The sequence below is a fragment of the Lissotriton helveticus genome, chromosome 4_1 (assembly GCF_964261635.1).
Source record: "Lissotriton helveticus chromosome 4_1, aLisHel1.1, whole genome shotgun sequence".
Taxonomy (NCBI): Eukaryota; Metazoa; Chordata; class Amphibia; order Caudata; family Salamandridae; genus Lissotriton; species Lissotriton helveticus.
This window is the reverse complement of record NC_136063.1, coordinates 152,433,214-152,454,715: the sequence shown is the minus strand read 5'-3', so window position 1 is coordinate 152,454,715 and position 21,502 is coordinate 152,433,214. Positions and strand designations below refer to the sequence as shown.

Sequence of the window (21,502 nt, the reverse complement as noted above, 5' to 3'; positions counted from 1 at the left end):
CTAGCCAAACCATCCCATTAATATACACATTACAGCTCCACAGCCTAGTCCTAAAAAAAAAAAAAAAAAGAAGTGGGGGGGACGCTGATGTCACGACAGGAGGTGACGTCACGAAAGGTGGCTGGTACTCAGTTGCAGTTTATGGTTATCGAGCTCCCGGTAAAATAAGTGGGTGGACACCGTCCACCTGCGTGGTACCCCGACTCGAGCCCTGTCCTCAGCACCCGTGAGCATCATTTGGTTTTACTCCATCAGGCAGTTATCCGAGTTTGAAAAAGAAAGGCAGCTTTAACCGCATGCGTGCGGGCGGAATTCCGCTCGTACGCTGAGATATGCGAAAGCGCATGTTACGTGACGAGCTGGGCTCGTCATCAGCGTAGCAGGAGGCTACCTCATGACGAGCCCAGCTCGTCATCAGCGTCGAAGGGGTTAATAACAAAGGGATTAAGGTAGGAGAGACACACTGGGTCCTTTATCAGAGTAAGATTACCTGGGTTAAGAATATCAATTGGGGCCGTGGACAAGGGCTGATGCTCACAGTAAACGTTAAGGTAGAGTTACAGGAGGGTCAAGATTAAGGCTTATATAGGGGCCAGTAATGTGTTAGGATTATGGTTTGGGTGCCTTTGTGAAAGAGCAGGTAAATTACTGCTTTATTATTTTCTTTGTAGTGGCTTTTACCTGCAGCGAGCGGCATTTCCCCACCAGGCAGCGTGCATTGTTATCGGTTTCGTGCCAGGCCATGGGCTTCAGGGTGGCTGACAGAGCCCCACTGCCGGTTACGGGCAAGGCCCTGTGCCCTCCATATGCCAGCAGTGCCCGCACGCAGATAATCCCCTAGTGCTTATTCCCCAGCTCAGCACTGCTTCCAACGGTAGAGGTAGTGGGCTGGGCCTGGGCTTTTTATTTTTTTTAACCGTACAGTGGCCCATCTGCTTTTATAAGCTCACGTGACACAGAAAGCTGTGCAGCCACCAGATGCACACCAGACGGGGACTTTGATGCTTTCCTGCCTTTGGAGTCTGGAAATCATAGGATCTTGGTCCACTTTATGAATGTGGGGATAACAGTGAGGCTGATCAGTTAGTTTGATGCTTTCGGTAACTTTTGTTTTCTGCGCCTGGTGTTACTCATATCATTCACCGTGCTGTGTGTGTTTGACTGTATTTTGGGGTGGACTAAATGCCCAGTCAGTCACACCTATCACCAGCTCTTTTTTGTGTGTGATAGAGAAAGCTCACCACACGTGCAGTTTTATCACTTCCTTTCCTATAATATCCAGCCCATTCCCATTTGTTATGGACCTTCTGGGACCCATTGCTTATCCTAAAAATATGTGATTTGCTCATTTTCCCACCATACATGGTATTCTGTTTTTTTTCTCTTTTGGCCTCAGATTTGTGGCTGAATGGAAGATGCAACAAAGAAGACACACAAGGCACTTGAAGGTTTGGCGGTGAAAGGGAAGGCTGCCCCGTGGCGACAATATGAATGGAACAATCCACGAGAATGCTCCCATTTCAAGTGATTCAGTTGGACTCAGGGTCGCTTGGAAGAAAATTGACAACCCCACAACAGCTTGCACACTGGTGTGGCCAGGCGTGGCTGGCACCTGTGGTGCACTTACCTGAGTGGAGGGGTGGATTCTGGAAGGGATCTCCTTCAGGCCTTTGGAGCCACACTCGACAGTCATGCTGTAACACCGGCACTCGTCTGGGCAGCCGTGGGTCCTTAGCACCAGGAGGCTGGGGAGGAGGAACTTGGCAACAGTGGTCAGGAGGTCCATGGGAGCCATCTTAGATACCCTGGAAGAGAAATCAAAATAAAGATAGGACGAGGTTAGCTGTTTGTTCAGACTTTATCTTGAGTTTAAAGAATATCAGCTGTCATTCGCAGGGGTGGCAGCTGCCAAACTGTGGAACAGCCTCCCTTTGGAGAATAGGCAAATTAGGGAACTTCTCCCTTTCAGAAAACGTGTGAAAACCTGGTTGTTTCCTAAGCCCTAGTCTCTTGTGCTCGCCTGACACATACTCTCATCCCTCATGTAGCCACCAGCGCCAGGATGCCTGCAAGGTGATAGTGCGCTTTATAAGTCAGATAAATAAATAAATAAATAATAAAAGTCTCTTCTCGCTCATGCACACATTAACACTCAACCTCAAAGTACAGTTGCAACTTCATAATTAGGACCTCACAGCCAATACTGGCTTGAAAGTTATGCACCAGCACCACCTCTGTGCATCTGGCCTGCCGTGTAGGCTGGTGCAGGGCAGAGGGAATGGCATGGCGAGATTCCCCTCCAATAGTAAGGAATGGGATTAGCACCACTTGTGCTTAAAGGCAACAGAAATATCGTTTTCACTTAATCGTGCAGGTCAATGGTGAGGTGGTACGTGATGCAACAAGTTATATTCTTAATTCTAAATCTGGCTCACCGGGCGATCCTTGCCCTTCTTTACTCTTGGCTGTGGGAATGGACGTTATTAATCCGAATATGAACGCTCTTTCAAATAAGTCCTTGTACACAGCTACAGTTCTGTCTATCTGGAAGCAGGCGAAAATCTTACCATGTTTAAAAAAGCCAAGTGCAGATCCTGACACTCCAGGCAACTAGAGGCCTATTTCCCTTTTGCCTGCACCATCCAAGTTGCTGTAAAAGTTTGTAAATGACCAACTCTCTAGGGATATGAGGTTAATAAATCATTACACCCTACTCAGACTGGCTTCTCACCAAGGTTCAGCACTGAGACTGCCCTCCTGGAGGTCTCTGGACTGATCAAAGGCACAATTGATGCTGGCGGTAGGGCATTCATGGTACTGCTAGACCCGTCTGCAGCATTCGATACGGTCCTGCATGCCAAGCTGATGCCAATCTCCTGAAGTCAGTCGAGCAGAGACAAGGCTTGGTAGTGGTTGAAATCCATCCTAGAGGATAGGACGCAAGAGTTTCGGCTGCCTCCCTTCTCATCTGGCAGCCAAAATGTCTCGGTCAGGGTCCCCCAGGGGTCAGCATTAAGCCATACGCTGTTTAATATTCATATGACTGAAGTTGTGGAGTCATTTGGGGTCAAAATAATCTCCTATGCCGATGACACCCAGATTATTTTCACAATTGACAAAGGGTGCCAGTTGAACAAAATGATATACAACCTTGCATCTCTGCCGTTTATTGGATGAGTTTCTTCCAACTGAAGTCTAATACCGAGAAGACGGAGGTGCTCTGTGTGGAGCATCATTTTGACCTCAAGTTGGAAGTGGACTTGCCAGAAGGGCCACCTCCACCCAATATGAATGTGGAAACAGTCAACAACATGGGTGTAAAATTTGATAATACATTTTCCTTCCATAATCAAATTATTTCTGTGGTTGGCAAATATTTTGATATATTATGCATGCTCAAGAAATTCCTTCAATTTTTCCTCGGTCCGAATTTTGATCACGGTGGTCTTTGCGTTGGTCATGTCCAGGCTGGATTATGCAAATGCCCTATACAATAGTCTCCCGCAATATTTGTTGAGGAAACTTTAAATTGTACAGAATTCTGCTGCTAGGTTTGTTCTTGGTTTACCTAGAAGGAAGCACATTTCTCCCCAACTGTGGAATTTGCACTGGCTTCCTGTGGAAAAGCAGATTCTTTTTAAGACCTCTCTCCTTGTGCACAAAGCGCTTTACCACTCGAGACCAGACTATCGGTCTTCGAGAATTTCCTATTACAGCCCTTTGAGAAAGCTGCGCTCCTCCATCATGCCTATGGCCTGCAAGAGTTGGCTGGCTGTCTCTCTCTTGTGGAGCCAATGGGATGGAACAACCTTTCTTTAGAACTCCGGCGTATGGAGGATAAAAGACTATTCAGGAAAATGCTTATAACCTGGCTCTTTTCTCAGTAGACAGCTGTTTTGCTCTCTTCTGTGCCCTTACTCTTTCATCAGCGCTGGGACACTTGAGTAGATGCATGCTCATTGCTTCTGTCGGCCAACGGCCGTCGCGAGCACTACCTCCGTAGTGCTGTGCACGTCCATTGGCCGACGTGGCCCCGCCCACTTGATTAAACCACCGCACCACGGCGGAATTGCCGCTACGGTTAAGCGGATAAATCCCACATAACATGCCATTGATGAGGTTATTTGCGATGCCTTGTGATAGGTCAGAAACAGGTTTTTGGGATATTGTTACAGTTGAGTAGCTCACTATACCTAGAAAAACACTGTGGCTAAAGTTTGGAATCCCAAAGTATCTCTCTGGCTAATGTTTTTACAAGGGGTGTGAACTTTTCATAATTTGCTTTTGTGTAATTACTTGACACTTCAGAAAAATTGCGCAAAATTGTGAGAAATGCAAAACTGCTATTCAGCACTATATTTTAGCTCAAAATGTATCCTCGCGTTGGTTATGGGGCGATGGTCCATTTCCTGCTGAAAATAAAAAATTGCACCAAATGAGAAGTGACGCAGAAAAAGGCAGCTCATGTTCTGTTTGTTTACATTGTTCCTGCACTCTCACGCTAAAAAATTGCCACAAGCATGGCGTAATAATTACATTGTGACATGATGATGAATAATTGTGGGAATTTCGATTAACAAATGTAACACAAAATGATGCGAATTATGCCAGAGTAATTCAAATTTTGCAGTGGTCTATATTTTAGGGATTTTTTTTTTTTTTAAGTCCTCTTCAGGGCAAAGAACTACACTTTCCTATGGTTTTGTCCCTCTTTTTTCCCCGATATGCTTTAAAACAGCTGAGCATTTTCTCTGAATGTTCATAGCAAATTCTGCAAGCAGCCTATGGCCAAGTCTAGCACTCTTTCACAGTTTTCTCCCACGTGCACCCACTCATCATCTGCTTAGTGTGCAAAGCACAATGGCCTTTAAAGAAAACATTTCTTAACTGCAGTTTGAAAACAGTTTGTTAAACACATAAATTTGAAATGATCACAGCTTCCCAACATCAAAGATCTTAATCTTGCCAACATGCTTTTAAGGTACAAAATCCCACTTCGAGTTTAGGGCCTTTTCCATGCCTTTTGTGGGTTTCCTGGACTCTCGTTGCTTTAAAGTGAACTTCCCGTGCCTCCCCATTACCTTCTGTTTTTTTCAATGCGTGGAAATTGTGATCAGATACACTTTGTGGAATAGCAGTCACAAAAACTAATTCAGGTTTCCATAGCCAATACAATGATGTCAGTTTGCAAATGGTTTGTGGACACACCATTGTTCGTTAGTGGTTTACAAGCTGTATATCTTCTGCCATAGTGTTCTTGACCAATCAGACATTTTAACTGGATTTGTAGTTTGCAAACCAAAAGTCTGATTGGTTGCACATTAAATACTGATACATGAAGCTAATCATTTGAGTCCATTAACCACTATGTTGTTACAAAAATATATTTATAAGACATTCAATATACTGAACCAATCAATCAAACCACTTGTATAGCGCACTACTCACCCGGAAGGGTCTCAAGGCGCTTGGGGTCCGCTACAGCTCGAACAATCAGGTCTTGAGTTGTCTCCTGAAGGAGAGGTGGTCCTGGGTCAGCCGAAGGTGGATGGGCAGGGAGTTCCATGTCTTGGCCGCCAGGTAGGAGAAGGATCTGCCTCCGGCGGTGGCTCTTCGGATGCGTGGTACGGCGGCGAGGGCGAGGCTAGTAGACCGTAGCTGGCGGGTGGGCGTGTAGAAGGTCAGGCGGTCGTTGAGGTACTTGGGGCCCAGGTCGTGGAGAGACTTGTGTGCGTGGGTGAGGAGCCTGAACGTGATCCTCTTGTTGACGGGGAGCCAGTGCAGGTCCCTCAGGTGGCTGGAGATGTGGCTGCGTCGGGGGATGTCCAGTATGAGTCGGGCGGAGGCGTTCTGGATGCGTTGGAGTCTTTTCTGTAGCTTGGCTGTGGTTCCGGCGTAGAGGGTGTTTCCGTAGTCCAGTCGGCTGGTGACGAGGGCCTGGGTGACCGTCTTCCTGGTTTCTGTCGGGATCCATCGGAAGATCTTGCGAAGCATGCGGAGGGTGTGAAAGCATGATGATGAGACGGCGTTGACTTGTCTGGTCATCGAGAGGGAGGAGTCCAGGATGAAGCCCAGGTTGCGTGCGTGGTCTGTTGCTTGGGGGCGGTGCCCAGGGCTGGGGGCCACCAGGAGTCGTCCCATGCGGAGGGTGATGGTCCCAGGAGGAGGACTTCCGTCTTGTCTGAGTTCAGTTTCAGGCGGCTGTTCTTCATCCACTCGGCGACGTCTTTCATCCCTTCGTGTAGGCTGGTTCTGGCGGTGTCGGGGTCTCTGGTGAGGGAGAGGATCAGCTGGGTGTCGTCGGCGTAGGAGATGTTGAGGTTGTGTTGGCATGCGATGGTAGCAAGGGGTCTCATGTAGATGTTGAAGAGGGTTGGGGCTGAGTGATGATCCTTGTGGGACGCCGCAGATGACTTTGGTGGCCTCGGAACGAAATGGGGGGAGGCGGACTCTGTGTTCTTCCGGCGAGGAATGAGATGATCCACTCCAGTGCCTTCTCTTGGATGCCGATGTTGCTGAGGCGTTGGACTAGGGTGCGGTGGCAGACAGTGTCGAACGCTGCGGAGAGGTCCAGGAGGATGAGTGCCGCTGTTTCCCCATTGTCGAGCAGGGCTCGGATGTCGTCGGTGGCGGCGATAAGGGCGGTCTCGGTGCTGTGGTTGGCTCTGAAACCGGACTGCGAGGGGTCGAGGGATCCGTTAGTCTCAAGGAAGGTGGCAAGCTGTCTGTTGACGATCTTCTCGATGACTTTGGCAGGAAAAGGAAGAAGCGAGATGGGGCGGAGGTTTTTGAGATCGGTGGGGTCTGCTGTTGGTTTCTTCAGTAGGGCGCTGAGCTCGGCATGCTTCCAGCTCTCCGGGAAGGTGGCGGTGTTGAAGGAGGTGTTGATGACGTCCCGGAGTTGGGGTGCGATGGTTGAGTCGGCCTTGTTGAAGATGTGGTGGGGGCAGGGGTCGGTTGGAGTTCCGGAGTGGATGGTGTTCATCATGCGGGCTGTGTCTTCGGTGGTCACCGTGGTCCAGGTGCGGAGGGTGGCGGTGGGGTGCGTTGGTTCGACGGTTGGGTGCGTGGATGGTGCGCCGAAACTGTTGTGGATGTCGGCAATCTTGCGGTGGAAGAACGAGGCGAGGGAGTCGCAGAGCTCCTGTGAGGGAGTGATGTCGTTGCCGGTGCTGGGGTTGGAGAACTCCTTGACGATGCTGAAGAGTTCCTTGCTGTCGTGGGCGTTGAAGTCCAGTCGTTCCTTCAGTGATTTCTTCTTGGTGGTGCGGATGAGCTGGTGGTGCTTGCGGGTGGCGTGTTTGAGGGCGGTCATGTTGTCAGCGGTCTGGTTGAGGAGCCAGGCTTTTTCGAGGGTGCGGCAGGTCTTCTTGGAGTCTTTGAGTTCGTCGGTGAACCAGGGGGCCTTCTTGCTCCTGGGCCAGCTGGGAGGGTTCTTCAGTGGTGCGAGGTCGTCGGCGCAGGCGGTCAGCCACTGCGTGAAGTTGCGGGCTGCTTCGTTGGGGTCCCTTGTGCTGGCGGGTGGGTTCTGGCTGAGGGAGGTGGTGAGCTGGTCGGCGGTGAACAACATATTACCAGCAGAAACAAAACTACACTGGCCAAGCCTACAGGTTTTCCTTTAATGTGATAATGGATGAAAACCTTAGACATGCATAAATGCTATTTTTATGTATGTGGTATCTGAAGAGCACAAGCCAAGTCAAAAGGCAGCAGAGAACCCGAGGGACAAATGCAAAGATGCAGACAATTAGTGACTGGAGCAGAAAATAGGTTCTGAGAGAGGAGGTAGACAGTTACCTTACTTTGTCAAGAGTTTGTGTTGTTTACAGCGTGGAGTCTTCTGCTTCTTTCCAAAATGGAGAATGATTGGGGAGTCCTGATGGATAGCGGGATGCTTTTCCAGATCTCGGGTGCAGTTTGATGGTGTCCTGGGTGACAGTGTGACGAGTGCCACCAGAGGTGGTTAGCTTGTCAGCCAGATCTGCTGGGGTTCCAGAGGTGATGGATGCCATTTTCATGAGTTGGCACAATGAAGTCAGACCTATTGTCTTTGCCAATGCTAGGTGCCCTGTACGCTAGCAGTACGAGTCTTTAATACCACACGCTGTTCCTACGTGTCCCAAGACAAAATGGGACCTGCAATGTATTGCAATTACAGTGACAAAGTAACTGATTTATTTTGAAAACAATTTGGTCGTACTTCTATGAGCAAGACTAGATTTTTTTTTTTAAACATAATGGCAAATGCAAACAGTATAGAAGGCCCACAATCATACATACATCTAGTGACGTAGAAGGACAACAATGGTTCTTTACAATCATGAACAAGCAATGGTAAAGCCAATAGATCTCACCTTTGGGAACTATTGCCTTTGCCAATGGGTTTTCGCAATGTTGTGCGGTGTGGCTAATGACGGAACTGAAAAAAGGTGGTAGGCCGCAGCAGCCGTACCATTTGTTAGGCATGTGCACAACGCCTGCACCTATCTAAAAATGAGCAGGGGTGGTTACTTCTATTTATTTACTGATTTAAGTTTGATTGGTAAATTGCAAATAAAATAAATAGTCCCAAAGCTGTTTTTGGGTTTCGCCTGCCGAAAGGCTGCGCTCTGCGCAGCTTTTCAGCGCAGGTGAAATCCTATGTTGACCATAAGGACTTCGGGAACGTCCCCCAGCTCTCATTGGCTAGCTCCATAAATGGAGGCTAGCCATTGGGTGCCGGATCTGTCCGTCAAGGCCGGACCAGATTCGGGGGCGTTCCCGAGATTTTTTCCCTGGGCGGAGTTACGTTTTTTCCCGTTCCCTCCCCTTTCCCGCCGTCCGTGTCCTCTCCCGCCCCCCTCCCGCCGTCCGTGTTCTCTCCCGCCCCCCTCCCGTCGTCCGTGTTCTCTCCCGCCCCTCTCCCGTCGTCCGTGTTCTCTCCCGCACGGTGCGGCATCCCCGCAGACCTCTTCTCCACGGCGAGGCAGGAAGCTGCTGGTGGTCCTGCCATGCACACGAAGGCTGTGCCAGGCACAGTGCCCAGTCTGATCACATCTTCTTTCTCTTCGCCTTCCTCTGCTCTCCAAACTTAGGTCGGCCGTCCGCGCCGGCGGCTCCCGACGGTCACAGAGTTCAGCCTCAGGCCGCACGCCTTCCTGCCACCCTGGAAACTTGGGCACCAGCGGCTGGGCGGCGGGCGCAGCTCCTCCCCAGCGCAGGAGCGTCAGGAGCAGCCCAGGAGCACTCCTGCTCGGAGTGCCCGGCACAGATCAATACTGCCTGGAATATCTGAGCCGTGGTGGTGGGGCGGAGGGCTGTAGTAAGAGGGAGGAGGCTGGAGTGTGCGATTAGCACCACCTACCCTCCTTATTTGTAGCGGCCCCTTCCTCCCGTGGAGGGGCAGGAGGGAGGTTACCTCAGGACCTCACTGCCACATGAATTGCTCCTGTGCTGGAAAAAACGCGCGAGAGGTGGGAATGGGCATTTTTAAACTGACCACGTAATGTCCTGCTCCCCTGTCTCCCTGATTGGCAAACAAAGCGTCCATTTAAAGGCACGGGCAAGGGTGCAGGTGAAACTAAGGGGGCGGGGGTCATGAACGGCAGGAAATGCTTGGGATTTGAAGGCGGCCTTTTCCAAGCTAACCACTGTCTCATTCATCCCCCCACACGCCAACCCCCCCCCCAAAAAAAATGTCTACTAGAAAAGGACCGAAGCTGTAAATGACATAGGAGAGAGGTGACAATAAGGCTGTGTGTGGTACAGGGCCGGAAGGAGGGGAGAGAGAGAGAGAGAGGGCCGAGGAATGCTCCCGAGGAGTCCTTCAAAATCCGGTTCAGCTTGCTCCCTGGATCCAGAGAATGCCAGGCATTTATAACCGGATGTATTTATGGAGACCTCCGTGAGAGGAACTTTTATATAAATACATATATTGGTCATTCATTGAAAAAGCTATGGTTTTATATTACGTTTTTGCATGTATCCCCCCTCTCCTTCAGGTAGAGTAACCCACACCGATTAGATCTAAAAATCATACAAGGCCCGACTTCACAGTCTGTCTATGGAGTAATGTAAAAGGTACTGACCACTTTACTGTTTACCGAATGGTCTCCAAGGAGGGAAAACATGCGTGTTTTTCCCACCCATACTAAAGATAAAAAAGTTACCCACCAATAACCGAAAAGGAGATTTAAGTCAGAAAAAAGTATTGTTTAGCGTTATCTAGTTAAGGAAAATGTGTTTTCCAGAAGAACAGTGGTAATTTACAGTGTGGTGCGGTAGGCGCAGGTTTGGGGTGCATGAAAGTGACTCACTTTGGGGGGGGGGGTCTCCTCATGTTTGCGGTCTTCAGCCTGGCACGCGTTGCCAGGAAGAGCTGCATCGACCTAGCCCAGCCCCAGAGAATAACCGAGGGCAGTGTGTGTGCCCGACAGCTCGGGTGCACCGTTGTGCATCGTGCTGGTGTGTGATTGAAGCTAGCCAGGGTAAGTGACTGCTCGCCTCCCGTTCCCTTCTCATGGTGCGCACTCCAGGCCGCCTCCGACAGATCACTGCTTGGGATTCACCAGCGTCTACGTGTCATTTACAACTCAATTGAGGGGAGTCAGCACCGAATATACAGAGGCCACACTCTGGATTTAGTTAAAACAATGGCAAAACGTAGTAGACTTCACTTCATCAGAAATCTTCTCGGTGAGTTTGCAAGTTGTTTATTTGTTAAGGAGTTATATAATTCCACGAATGCGCCTCACTCTTCTGACGGTCGCTTGTTTTTTGACGAAGAGTATTTGTTCTTCCAATTCCTATTTTGTTATCGCCCTTGTCGTAAGCAATATTGTAACTACAATCATAAACCTCACTAACTTCTTACTTCCGCCTATTTCCTGACGCTGCAGAAGTGGCCCTGGATTGACTTCCATGAAGTTTGCCGCTGATATTAAACTAATTCGAACCTCCGGCAGCTTCTGTTGTAAACTGTGCGGTGCTCTGAGGCAACATGTTACATCCTTTTCAGTAAGGAACTCTGATAGCTGTACCATCTAGTGTTATATATGTGATAACTTATGCTACGCTGAGCATCAGACTGTATTATCCCATTGCGCGTCATGTCGTTAACCTTGTTACTTGAGTGGGGTGCGTGTGACCTGTAATCGCGTTCAACATACGTTGCAGCCACGTTATTTCGCATGTTATGCGGTGGGGTCGTTCTTTCCAAGCCACAGAAGGGTTGCAGTGGGGTGGAGGGCTCCACAACGCACTGTGCTGTTGTCCTGCATTCGCTGGGCTGTAGTATACTCACTGCCACGCAGTATCCTGCTTTTAAATGTTCCTATTTTAATATTTTTTCTGGAATTTTCATGTCATGTTGTCACATTATGTTCTGTGGTGCGCTGCAACTCTTACTTCATTGCATTCTTTTTTATGCCTTGTTCTGACTTTCTGCTTCACGCACTCCACTTGTTACACGCTTTAACCACCAGGTCTGGTATTGTAAGAATAATAATATATTCCCGTCGTGCTCCGCTGTGCACTTTAGCCACTTCTAACTACTCCTGCTGTCCTGCTCACCTCTGTGCTCTCTGCTCCTCCTCTTCTCCGTTCATCTCGGTATTTCTGCTCCTCCTTTTGTGCACGCATTTTCATCCCCCGCTACTCCTCTACTTTCATGGCTCATCATTGACATCAGGGCAACTTGTTCCTCCTTTTTTCCATTATCCTAATTACTTTTTGCTCCTCCTTTTCTCCACTCGTAGTGGTACTTTCCGCTTCTTCTTTGACCTCACCGCGCCATTGTCCTCCATTTACCCCAAGACTATAATCTACTTTTCATTATTCACCCTGGTGTGCTACGTCCCCGTTTTTGTCTGCTCGTCTTTTTCTTCAGCTGTCAGTATTCACTGCGCCTCATTCCCCCCACTTGCCTGGCTTCTCTGCGCTTCTTTTCAACGCACCTCACTACTGTGCTCCTCATTTTCTCTGCTGATTTGAAAACGCTACTTCTTTTCTCCTGCAGGGGGTAGTTCCCACAGACTCCAGGCCCCATCATGCCCCCCAAGAAGATTGAACCCAAGAAGGACGCCAAGGCGGCTCCTGCCGCAGCACCTGCGCCCGCCGCCCCCGAGCCCCCGAAGGAGCCTGCATTTGACCCTAAAAATATTACTGTGAGTATCTCATGTACATTGAATTGCAGTATTATTCTAGCCCGCTGTTTCCAAGAGGATCAATCTTTCCCATTTAGGGTCTCATGACGTCAGCTTTAAACGCTGCGTTAACACTATAATTGCCGACAATGTCAAGTGTTGTAATTACCAGTTGCAGCAGTTCTGTGCTAATATAAGGTTTGAATATCGAAATGGGGGAATAACTGCGGGGGATCTGAGGTCGCAGATTATTCCCCATTCTGAACAGTTTGCTCTAGACGAATGCTGCTTGCTTTTTATTGCTGAAATGCTCTGGGTGTGTGTGTGTGTGTGGCTGGCTCTGGGTGTGTGTGGCTGGCTCTGGTTGTGTGTGGCTGGCTCTGGTTGTGTGTGGCTGGCTCTGGGTGTGTGTGTGGCTGGCTCTGGGTGTGTGTGTGGCTGGCTCTGGGTGTGTGTGTGGCTGGCTCTGGGTGGGTGTGTGTGGCTGGCTCTGGGTGTGTGTGGCTGGCTCTGGGTGTGTGTGGCTGGCTCTGGGTGTGTGTGGCTGGCTCTGGGTGTGTGTGGCTGGCTCTGGGTGTGTGTGGCTGGCTCTGGGTGTGTGTGGCTGGCTCTGGGTGTGTGGCTGGCTTTGGGTGTGTGTGTGTGTGGCTCTGGGTGTGTGTGGTAGTAACTGCTGTCTGCTGAGCTCGTCCGTAGGGTACAATAGGTCTCACATTTGCAAGAGATTAAGCTAATGGCAATGTAAATGACAATGCCATTTATTTATCTGTTTTCAAAACCAAATAAATACAAATTTTGTCATTTACAATGCCAATAGCTCTAACTTTTCCAAAGGCGAAACCATTGCATTGTAAATGCTTGTTTAAAAAAGTGGTTGGAAGGAAGCAACAAGGAATGTGGGATTAGAAGCAACACAGAGGGCACCGATGGGGGGAGGGGATGATGAAGGATCACGAAGGATAGGGTCAATAGCAACATAGAGGGTGGTGGGAGAAATACACAACAGCGGTGAAAGCGTGTAGCGCGAAATGGGGAGAAGTGTACCGGTGAGAAAGAAATGCGGGAGTTAAGCACACAAAGGTAAGCACTGGCGTTGGGGAGAAAGTAATGGAAAAGAACATGGAGTGAGGTGGAAGGGCAAAGAGAAGTACATGAGGGAGACAGATGGAAAACACATGCACTCTCTTAAGTGCTTAAACAAGAAGAAAAAAGGGAATATCTGAAAAGGAAAGAAACCCCAGCAAACAAGTCTTTGAAGCAGGATTGACTGCATTTGTAAGTTGCTGTAATAAAAGCATACCACTTAATGCGATGAACACTATGTTCCCTCATTCACACTGCAAAGCAATTAAAATGTAAAAGGCAATCAAATATGATGTTTATGCAAATGAGCATCTCCCTAGCGAACACTCGCCCTAGGGTTCACAGCAGCTTTCTGCCAAAGACTTCCTTTTCAACGCTCACATACTGTTTTCCAGAGAATAAGCTGACAGAGTGATGGATAGCTATAGATGACATGTAAATATTTCTTATTCTTTGATATGGGTTAACTTTCCTGGATAGCTAGATGCATAGTTCCAGGTGAGAGCGAGTTACTCAAGAGCAAACAAACGTATGCCACAACTATCCATGAAAACAACAATCAAGTAATGACTTGAAAATAGTTAGAAAACGAATTTTCTACTAGAATTAAGGCCCTATTTAGTGAAAAGTTGGGAGTGGTTGGGGTAGGGAGATTAGTGTGGTAAGGGAGTTGGTGGTATTGGTGAGGAGGGTAGTAGTGATGGTAGGGCAGTGAAATTGGTAGCGGTTCAGGTGGGGTCATGGTTTGGTGTTGGTGGTTAGGTTGGTAGGTATGGTTAGGGTAGGATGGTGGTTGTAGTTAGGGTGGTGGTGAAATACAGAAACAATGATTTGTTAATCCGATGCAAAAATGCTGAAATAATTTATTTAATTTCCCAAACAAACCGACACAACATTTTAATTTTAACGGGAAGGTTGGAGCTTTTCTAAATTCTATTCAGGCCACTCATCATCCCTACTACATTCTATTTGATTCACTTCTCCCACAAATCAATCTGAGAAAACTAACTTAATTTTTACCCTCAAATTTCAAATTTCTTCACTTTACAGAACGTTGTAAAAGCTTCAGCCTTACGTGTTGCTTCTTTATATACAATTATTAAACTGTCCTGAATAGGCTTTGCGGACACCAGTGGTTCCCGGACCACAGGTTAAGAGCGACTGTCGATCACAACATAAGCCTCAGTTGCACCCGGGGGTGGGAGTGAAACTCACGTGCTACAACCGGTGATGTGTCAGGGGTGATGACACCCACTGCCTAGGTTTGGGGTCATCAGTAAAGACACCTGTTGAGTTAGGCCTTAGTCGCATCTTTCATTTTTTCTAGTTATCATGAATGTAGCTTTCAATGCAAATGGAATACACGTAATGGTCTCAACTTGCTTGGGAAATGTTTGCTAGTGCTAGTCTAGTGAGTTAACTTACACAGGTTTACAGATCACAGGAGGCCAGAGTTTTCACCTGCCTTATCCCCTGACGTGTAAACTGGGCGACCTCTCACGTGAACAGACCCCGGGGGTCACCTACCCCCGTGGTGGTTCTTTTCACCCCAGGGATGTCCTGGTCGTGCTGCTGCGCCTACTGCCTTGCATATGGTGCATCAACCCACTGAGCTACCTTGCCTGCTCAGTTTCGCGGAAAGAATAAAAATAAAACGTTTTCGACTTCAGAGGCGCCATAAGATCCCTTTATCCCGCCTTCAGGCGAGCAGGACTTCAGAGAGGGTTCCTCTCGCAGCGGGGGTTAGCTGGAGCGGCCTCTCTATAAATAAAGTGTCATCCTCTCGTCTCCGCGGAGGCGCAGTGCTCCTCGGGGTTTGAAGCGCGTTGATGGGATTTTTCCTCTTTTCCTCGGCGCTCAGAAGCGGGGACCGGTGTCAGCAGCGCTGGCTCTGACGCCTGACAGCTCGGGGGATTAGCTGCCACGCGCCGCTGCCTCGCGCGCTCCCGGGCGCCGCGCGGGCTCTTAAAGCGGCAGCGCGCGGGCTCCAGGCGAACGCTCCATCCGCAGCACGGGGCTGGTGGGGCCTGGAAGGGAGAGCGCCGATTAAACGCCCCATCTTTAAGGCCTACAAAAATAAGGGGCTTAAAAAACAAAGCAAAGATGGCCTTTGGATGTCGAGCAAGGGCGGGGCATGGCAGCGAGGGGTTTAGCGCAGAGGGGGCCAAGTGAGACATCTTGGCGCGTGACATCGCACGTGGCATCACAGGAACTTGCATCACAACCATGACCTCACAGGAAGGGGCATCACAAGAAGTGACATCAGATCTTAAGACCTCGCACGTTTAGCAGGTCTTTTTATAGTACTGAGAGAGCACAAGTTTGAAAAAATGTATAAGTACGCCATATTTACAAGCACGTAGTTAGTTTAAACATGTTTTGCACACGAGTGTTTTATATTCAATAGCGAAATGTATAGAATGTTAAGTAGAGTAACCATAATTATAACGGTGTGAGATTAAATGTAGAAATGTTGGAGTATATGTGAAAACCTCATGGTTCTCTCATGTTAAAAGAGTCATGTCCGAATTAAATGTAACCTTGGATTCCAGTATTTTGTATAGGCCTTAGGGCAATTCACAGCAAACCTGAACGTGCTGCTAAAATAATGTGAGATAAAGTTGACATGGTTCTTTCAAAATGTACTATTGAACTTAGGGTTAAAAGTATATGCTTTATAGATGTGTTATTTTAGAAACGTATGCTAGTTAAGAATGTTTGCTGTTTAAATCAAGTTAACGTTTTAAGAGTGCAGGAACCTGCTGCATGTAAATCAAGTAGGCCAGAACAGATAATGTCATGTAGTTTAAATCGTCATGTGCTCGTTAGAGGAGAGGTCGTGAGGTGTCCAGTATGGAGCTTTGAGAGTGTTTTATGACCAAAGATATGGTGGAGTCTGAAATTTGAGGCCCACTGCAGGATGAGCTGTATGCAGGTGCGAGGGTCTTAATCAGCTCGAATGAAAGGGACTTTGTTCAGTGGCGCCTTGCGCAGGCCTGTAGGAGTTTCCAGGAATTTCAGGGGGTATCAGCGCACGGAAGAAGGAGCCTGGGAACCAAGGTCAACTATAACGAGGGTCTTCAAGAGTACCATCATGGAGTTTACCGCGCAAAGATGTACCACGTGAGGGGCGTCCCAAGGGGCGTTTCTATTGGAAATGTGATTTGGTATTAGGGAAAGTGACCCGGGAGGAGAGCAGAGCAGATGATTTTGGGAGCCTAAGGAAGCGGATGGGTAGGCAGATAGGCTGATCAGGAGAGACCCATTATCAGAGAAGAGACAAAGAGAAGTGCGTGATCTTCTTAGGAAATCACCACGGCTGACACCTAGAGGGTAAAGATCTTGTTAAGTAGGGATGTCATTTAGTGTAGTGTAGGGACAGACTAACCTTAATTTTCTTTTCTGTAATGACTTTGAGGTTGCAACTTGTATCCATTTTGGCAACCCTGATGGTTTTCGAGCTTGTACTTATTATTCTGTTTTTCAGACTCAGATTATTCAAAAAGTTCATGTTCATAGTGATACCGATTTATCTTCTTAATCTCATTTTGAGAAGTTTGTATCTTCAGTTATCTTTGACTTTATATTAAATCTTTAAAACTTAATTTTGGTCAGTGGTCATTTAGAGTGGTGTAAGTTCTTAAATTGATTGTTTACTGCGAGATTACCTTTTACTCAAGACAGGTACCAACGATTCAGTCGACAGGAAATGGGATTTGGTAAGATAATTAGTAACCAGTAATCCCGCGTTAGCAGTTGGTAGCAGAGTGAGGATGGTTATCTTCTTGAGGAAGGTAATCTAGAGAGGTTAGTTTACCCCAAGGCCCGAGACGTCGAGAGACGAGCAGCGGAAGAATCGTGTGCCGAAAGGTGCAGACGGTGCGAGAAAAGCAGCAGTATCGGAGAGTGAGTATAAAAAGGGTCATGCGTGAACAGATTGCGGTGTTTTGTGTTGTATTTGTATTGTAATGTCTTGCGGAGTTGAATGCCTGTAGTGTGAAAGAGAGAAGGTTGTGAGCGCGCGCAACCTGGTAAACTGGTAACCTGGTAAACGGGTGAACTGGTGAAATCTTAAGTTCAGGCCAGAGCTTAAGTGGTTTTGGGTGTATCGAACATCCAGGGTAGTTGTCGACCATAGTACGGAGGTCACGAGGTACCATTGACCGCCGTGGATCCAAGATAGGGGGAGTGTAAGAGTGAGTGTATGAGTAACGGACGCTGGTCGAAAGTTACTGTGTGTGAGTAACCTATCGGAGAAGGCGATTGTCTGGAAGTAATCGGAAAGACATTTCGCCAAGTTAGGGTGACAACTACAGAAAGACTGTGGGCGTACAGTCAAGAAAGGTGATCGCTTGGACGGAAGTAATCATTTTTCAGAGTATGAATGGGATGCGTGCATGACCGAGGAGACGAGCTGAGAAAGGAGGGGAACTGCTGCGAAGGGGGACGGGTGACGTCGGCTAGAGCCGCGCTCTGATTGAGCGGTTGGTGTGACGTTAGCTAGAGCCGCGCTCTGGTTGGGCGGCTAGCGTGACGTCGGAGGAAAGTCGCGTACGGATAGGCCAGTTAGTGAGGACAGCGCTGAGATTGGTGGAGTGTCATCAGGAAGTAAACAAACGCGGAGAAAAGAGAAATCATGAAGTGTTTTAAGTGTTTGAAAGGGATTTTTAAACGTAAACGAAGTGAACATTATTACGGGGAAGAGGCTCCCCCAGAGGGTACGCCAGCTCATTATATGGCAACGAATGTTGGGCTGCATACGATATTGTGGATTGGGGCTTGGAATAAGCTTACGGAAGGGAATGAGGAAATGCAGTTCCCGAAGTACGGGACGTTTAAATTAGAGGTGTTACATCGGCTGAAAGCAACCATGTCCTCATTGAAACCCTCGCCCAGACCAACACAGTTTGAGGCTCTTAATGCATGGATTAAGGCTGCACACGACCGAAATTTGAACAGGCGTCAACAAAGGCTGACGCGATCGGTAAGGGCAGTGCGAGATTCCAAATGGGATGAGGAGGAAAAGCGTTGGAGGGTACAGACTATTGAGGTGGAGAAAATGTATCCGATGAGGGAGGTGTCAGGAGGAGGAAACCTCATGGAAGAAGACGAGGAAAGCGAGTCGGAGGACAATCTGATAAACAGATTGTTAATGGATAGACCACCTCCGAGAGTGGGATTGATAGAAGATAGAGGGCTTGCAAGGGAAGATGGGAATGAGATAGAGGGATATACACCACTCCCTATATCGGAATGGACACCTAGCAAAGGCGGAGAAACACCTCCAAACAACACTGTACAGAGTGTAGTGGGAAGGTTTGTGGTGCAGAAAACGCCAACCACAGAAAGGGTTGAGTCTGTGGGATTGCCAGACGCTCTTCAAGTGCCTGTTACCATAGGACCCATAGTTTCGATCTATAATTCTGAGAGAGATAGAGGGGAACAACAAAGGCAATTGGATAGGGAAAGGATTGAGATGGAAAGGAGGAATAATGTGACGAATGCATGGAAACAATTACCAGGTTCGGTAACGTGGAACACCCCATTAGACACAACTGTCGGTCCCAATTCAGAACCGGGAGGTCCGAGAGGACCAATGGATCTAAGGGGACCGCGGCCAAGATCTTTTTCAGAGTTAAGAGCTGATTTGAGGGAATGGGACGGGTCCATAGTATCTCCGAGTAACAGGACAAGAACGGAACCAGAGTGGGAAAGCAGGGGAAACGGGACAGTATCTCATTGTGGGGCCAGCGAGAGTAGTCAGAGCCGGGAAGGCCAAAGTCAAGAGAATAGAGGGGATGCATGTCCTACAAATCAGAGAGAACAGCCGGAACAAAATACTAAGATTGTAGAATGTGAGGAAATGTCCCGTCTCTGGGGGAACGGAGGAGATGAGGTGGTACGGGCTTTTCAGAATAGGTTTAGGTGCCTTCATCATACACTTGGGGAAGACGTTCAACATTGGAGAAAGGAGAACAGCGATAGGTCCCGCCACGCCTCGAATAATCAGGAATCACAGGGAAGTAGGGAAGAAAGAGGGAGTAATGGAACATCTTACCCTGCATCCCGTGAAACTAGCCCGGAGGGGGAGAGAGGGGCTATGAGGCATGAAGGAGTGTTTCACCACCCACCCCGAGAAGATGGAAAGGCATGGGATCTAGAGAGATGGGAACAGGGGAGGACTCCCTATAATTCACCAATACCTAAACGTAGATCTCGGAGCTGGGATGGGAGAGATGCGGATGGAGGAGCTAAATTGAGTGTCTTGAAAGCTGAAATAAAGGCAAAAAGGCTTGATGTTACCAGTTTAAAATCAGATGTTGATGAGATAATAGATGGAACATTGCCTTTGGAAAGGATAGAATTGTACGAACAGGATGAGTTATTGTTCATGGCAAAGGATATTACTAGGAAAGCTAGAGCGTTTCATGAAAAACTGACTGATTTGGCAGACAAGTATGCCGTGGATTTGTCTAGGACAAGGGCATTGCAGAGCAACCACAGATTACAGTACGCAGACCAAGATCTAGATGAGAAGAGAACTACTGGATTAAAAACACACATAAGAGAGTTGGTAACAGGGATAAGAGTGTGGAGAGAACTGGATAAATGGGAAGAAAGGTGGTCGAAAAAGGGCACAGTTAGGCGAAGTACAAATGTGATGACCCCTGAGGGAAGGGTAATGCAGATGGAGGCATTCCCTTTGCGAGAAATATCAAATGGAAATTATGTACATGTGCCCTGGAGTAGAGGAGACTTAGCCGCATTTACCAACTCATTTCCGAAGTTGCGGGACAATCCAGTCGAATGGTATAAGCAGGTAGAGAGGTTCGTTAAAATCTCGAAAGTACTGTGGATAGATTTGAACACGTTGTTTGACATCGTGGTCCCATCTGATTTGTGGACCCCGTGTAAGACTAGTGTCGAATGGCCAAATGCTGAACCATTGAGGGATGCTCGAACAAATGGACCATCTGAGATTGTCATGCGAAAGTATGAAAGGGTAATAGCATGGCTGAAAGATAAGGTACCACCACAGGACATAGATTGGGTAAAAATAGACCGAACAAGGCAGGAACCCAAGGAGACAGTTCACGAGTTTTATGAAAGATTGTTGAAAACATTCAAGCAATACAGTGGACTAGATGTAATGGATCCCAAAGACATAGGGCAGTTCGTGTCAAAGTTTGTCTTGGGGTTGAGACCTGATATTTGTTTGATGATACAGCAACATTTAATCTGTTGGCAGAACAAACCACTAGATGAGATTTTACGATATGCGAGGTACTGCAGTGACGAGATAGATTCTAAAGCCAAGAATCTAAAAGAGAAATTGATGGTGGTGCAAATGCAGTCCGCTGGGAAGGGTGGCCAGCAGAAGCAGGGGATGGGACGAAAACCAAATGGTCAGAACAAAGATAATGAAGAAGGGCAGAGACCTAGGATAGACTTTGCCACTTTAAAGAAAACGACAAAGTGTCATCAGTGTCACCAAGTGGGGCATTGGCGACGCGAGTGTCCCTTTAACCCTGAAAATGGAGAGCTAGAAGTAGAAGAGCAGGTCCAAGAAGACCCAGTGCAAAAGGTGACAGTCCCAAGTAATAAGGTGGCCAAAGGGGGGACTTCGGCTCCACGGGCCCAATTCCCACAGCCACCGAAGATAACAGCTGGAGGAAAGGTCTTTAAACAAATGCCTCTGTTTATCGAGGAAGAAAAATGTTATTACATTGATCCATTGACAGGACAACGGGTGAGCAGTGAAGAAGACTGTACCCTCGGGGCAGTTCTAGAAGTGGATCAGAGAGGGCCGTTTGTTGAGGCAGAAGTGGCAGGGTGTCCCACTACGTTCTTAGTGGACACTGGGGCTACTCGTTCGACTCTGAGATCAGCGGTAGTTCCAGACTTGCCAATGTCAGGGGAAACAATTCAAGTGGTAGGAGTCGCAAATAAAAGAATGACTAGTCCCTTGACAGAACCAGTGTCTGTGAAAATTGGAAACCACATGAACGAACATCAGTTTGTGGTTTGTGACTCGAGTCCGGTATGTCTGTTAGGTAGGGATTTGTTATGCAAATTGAATTGCACCATATACTGCACCCCACAAGGAGTGGAGGTACAGACTACCGACGATGATGCTACCTTTAAGGTGGCCAATTCAAAATTCTGTGTAGAACTATATCCTACTCTGACTGTAGAAGATCTTCCACAAGACTTAAGAGATGCAGTGGCGTCAGAGGTGTGGGATTTCACAGGAGAAGATATAGGATTGATTAAAGGGGTAGAACCGGTAAAAATTC

At 47.9% G+C, this 21,502-nt stretch overlaps 1 protein-coding gene across 1 annotated transcript in view; it reads right to left on the bottom strand.

The window, feature by feature from the left end:
• LRRC24 (leucine rich repeat containing 24) overlaps positions 1-21,502 on the bottom strand; it is a 173,754-nt gene that overhangs the window by 22,041 nt on the left and 130,211 nt on the right. Inside the window, exon 2 of the mRNA XM_078685523.1 lies at positions 1,628-1,805. Within this exon, the coding sequence (XP_078541649.1) occupies positions 1,628-1,795 (168 nt within the window). The 5' untranslated portion in view covers positions 1,796-1,805. The remainder of the gene's footprint in view (positions 1-1,627; positions 1,806-21,502) is intronic.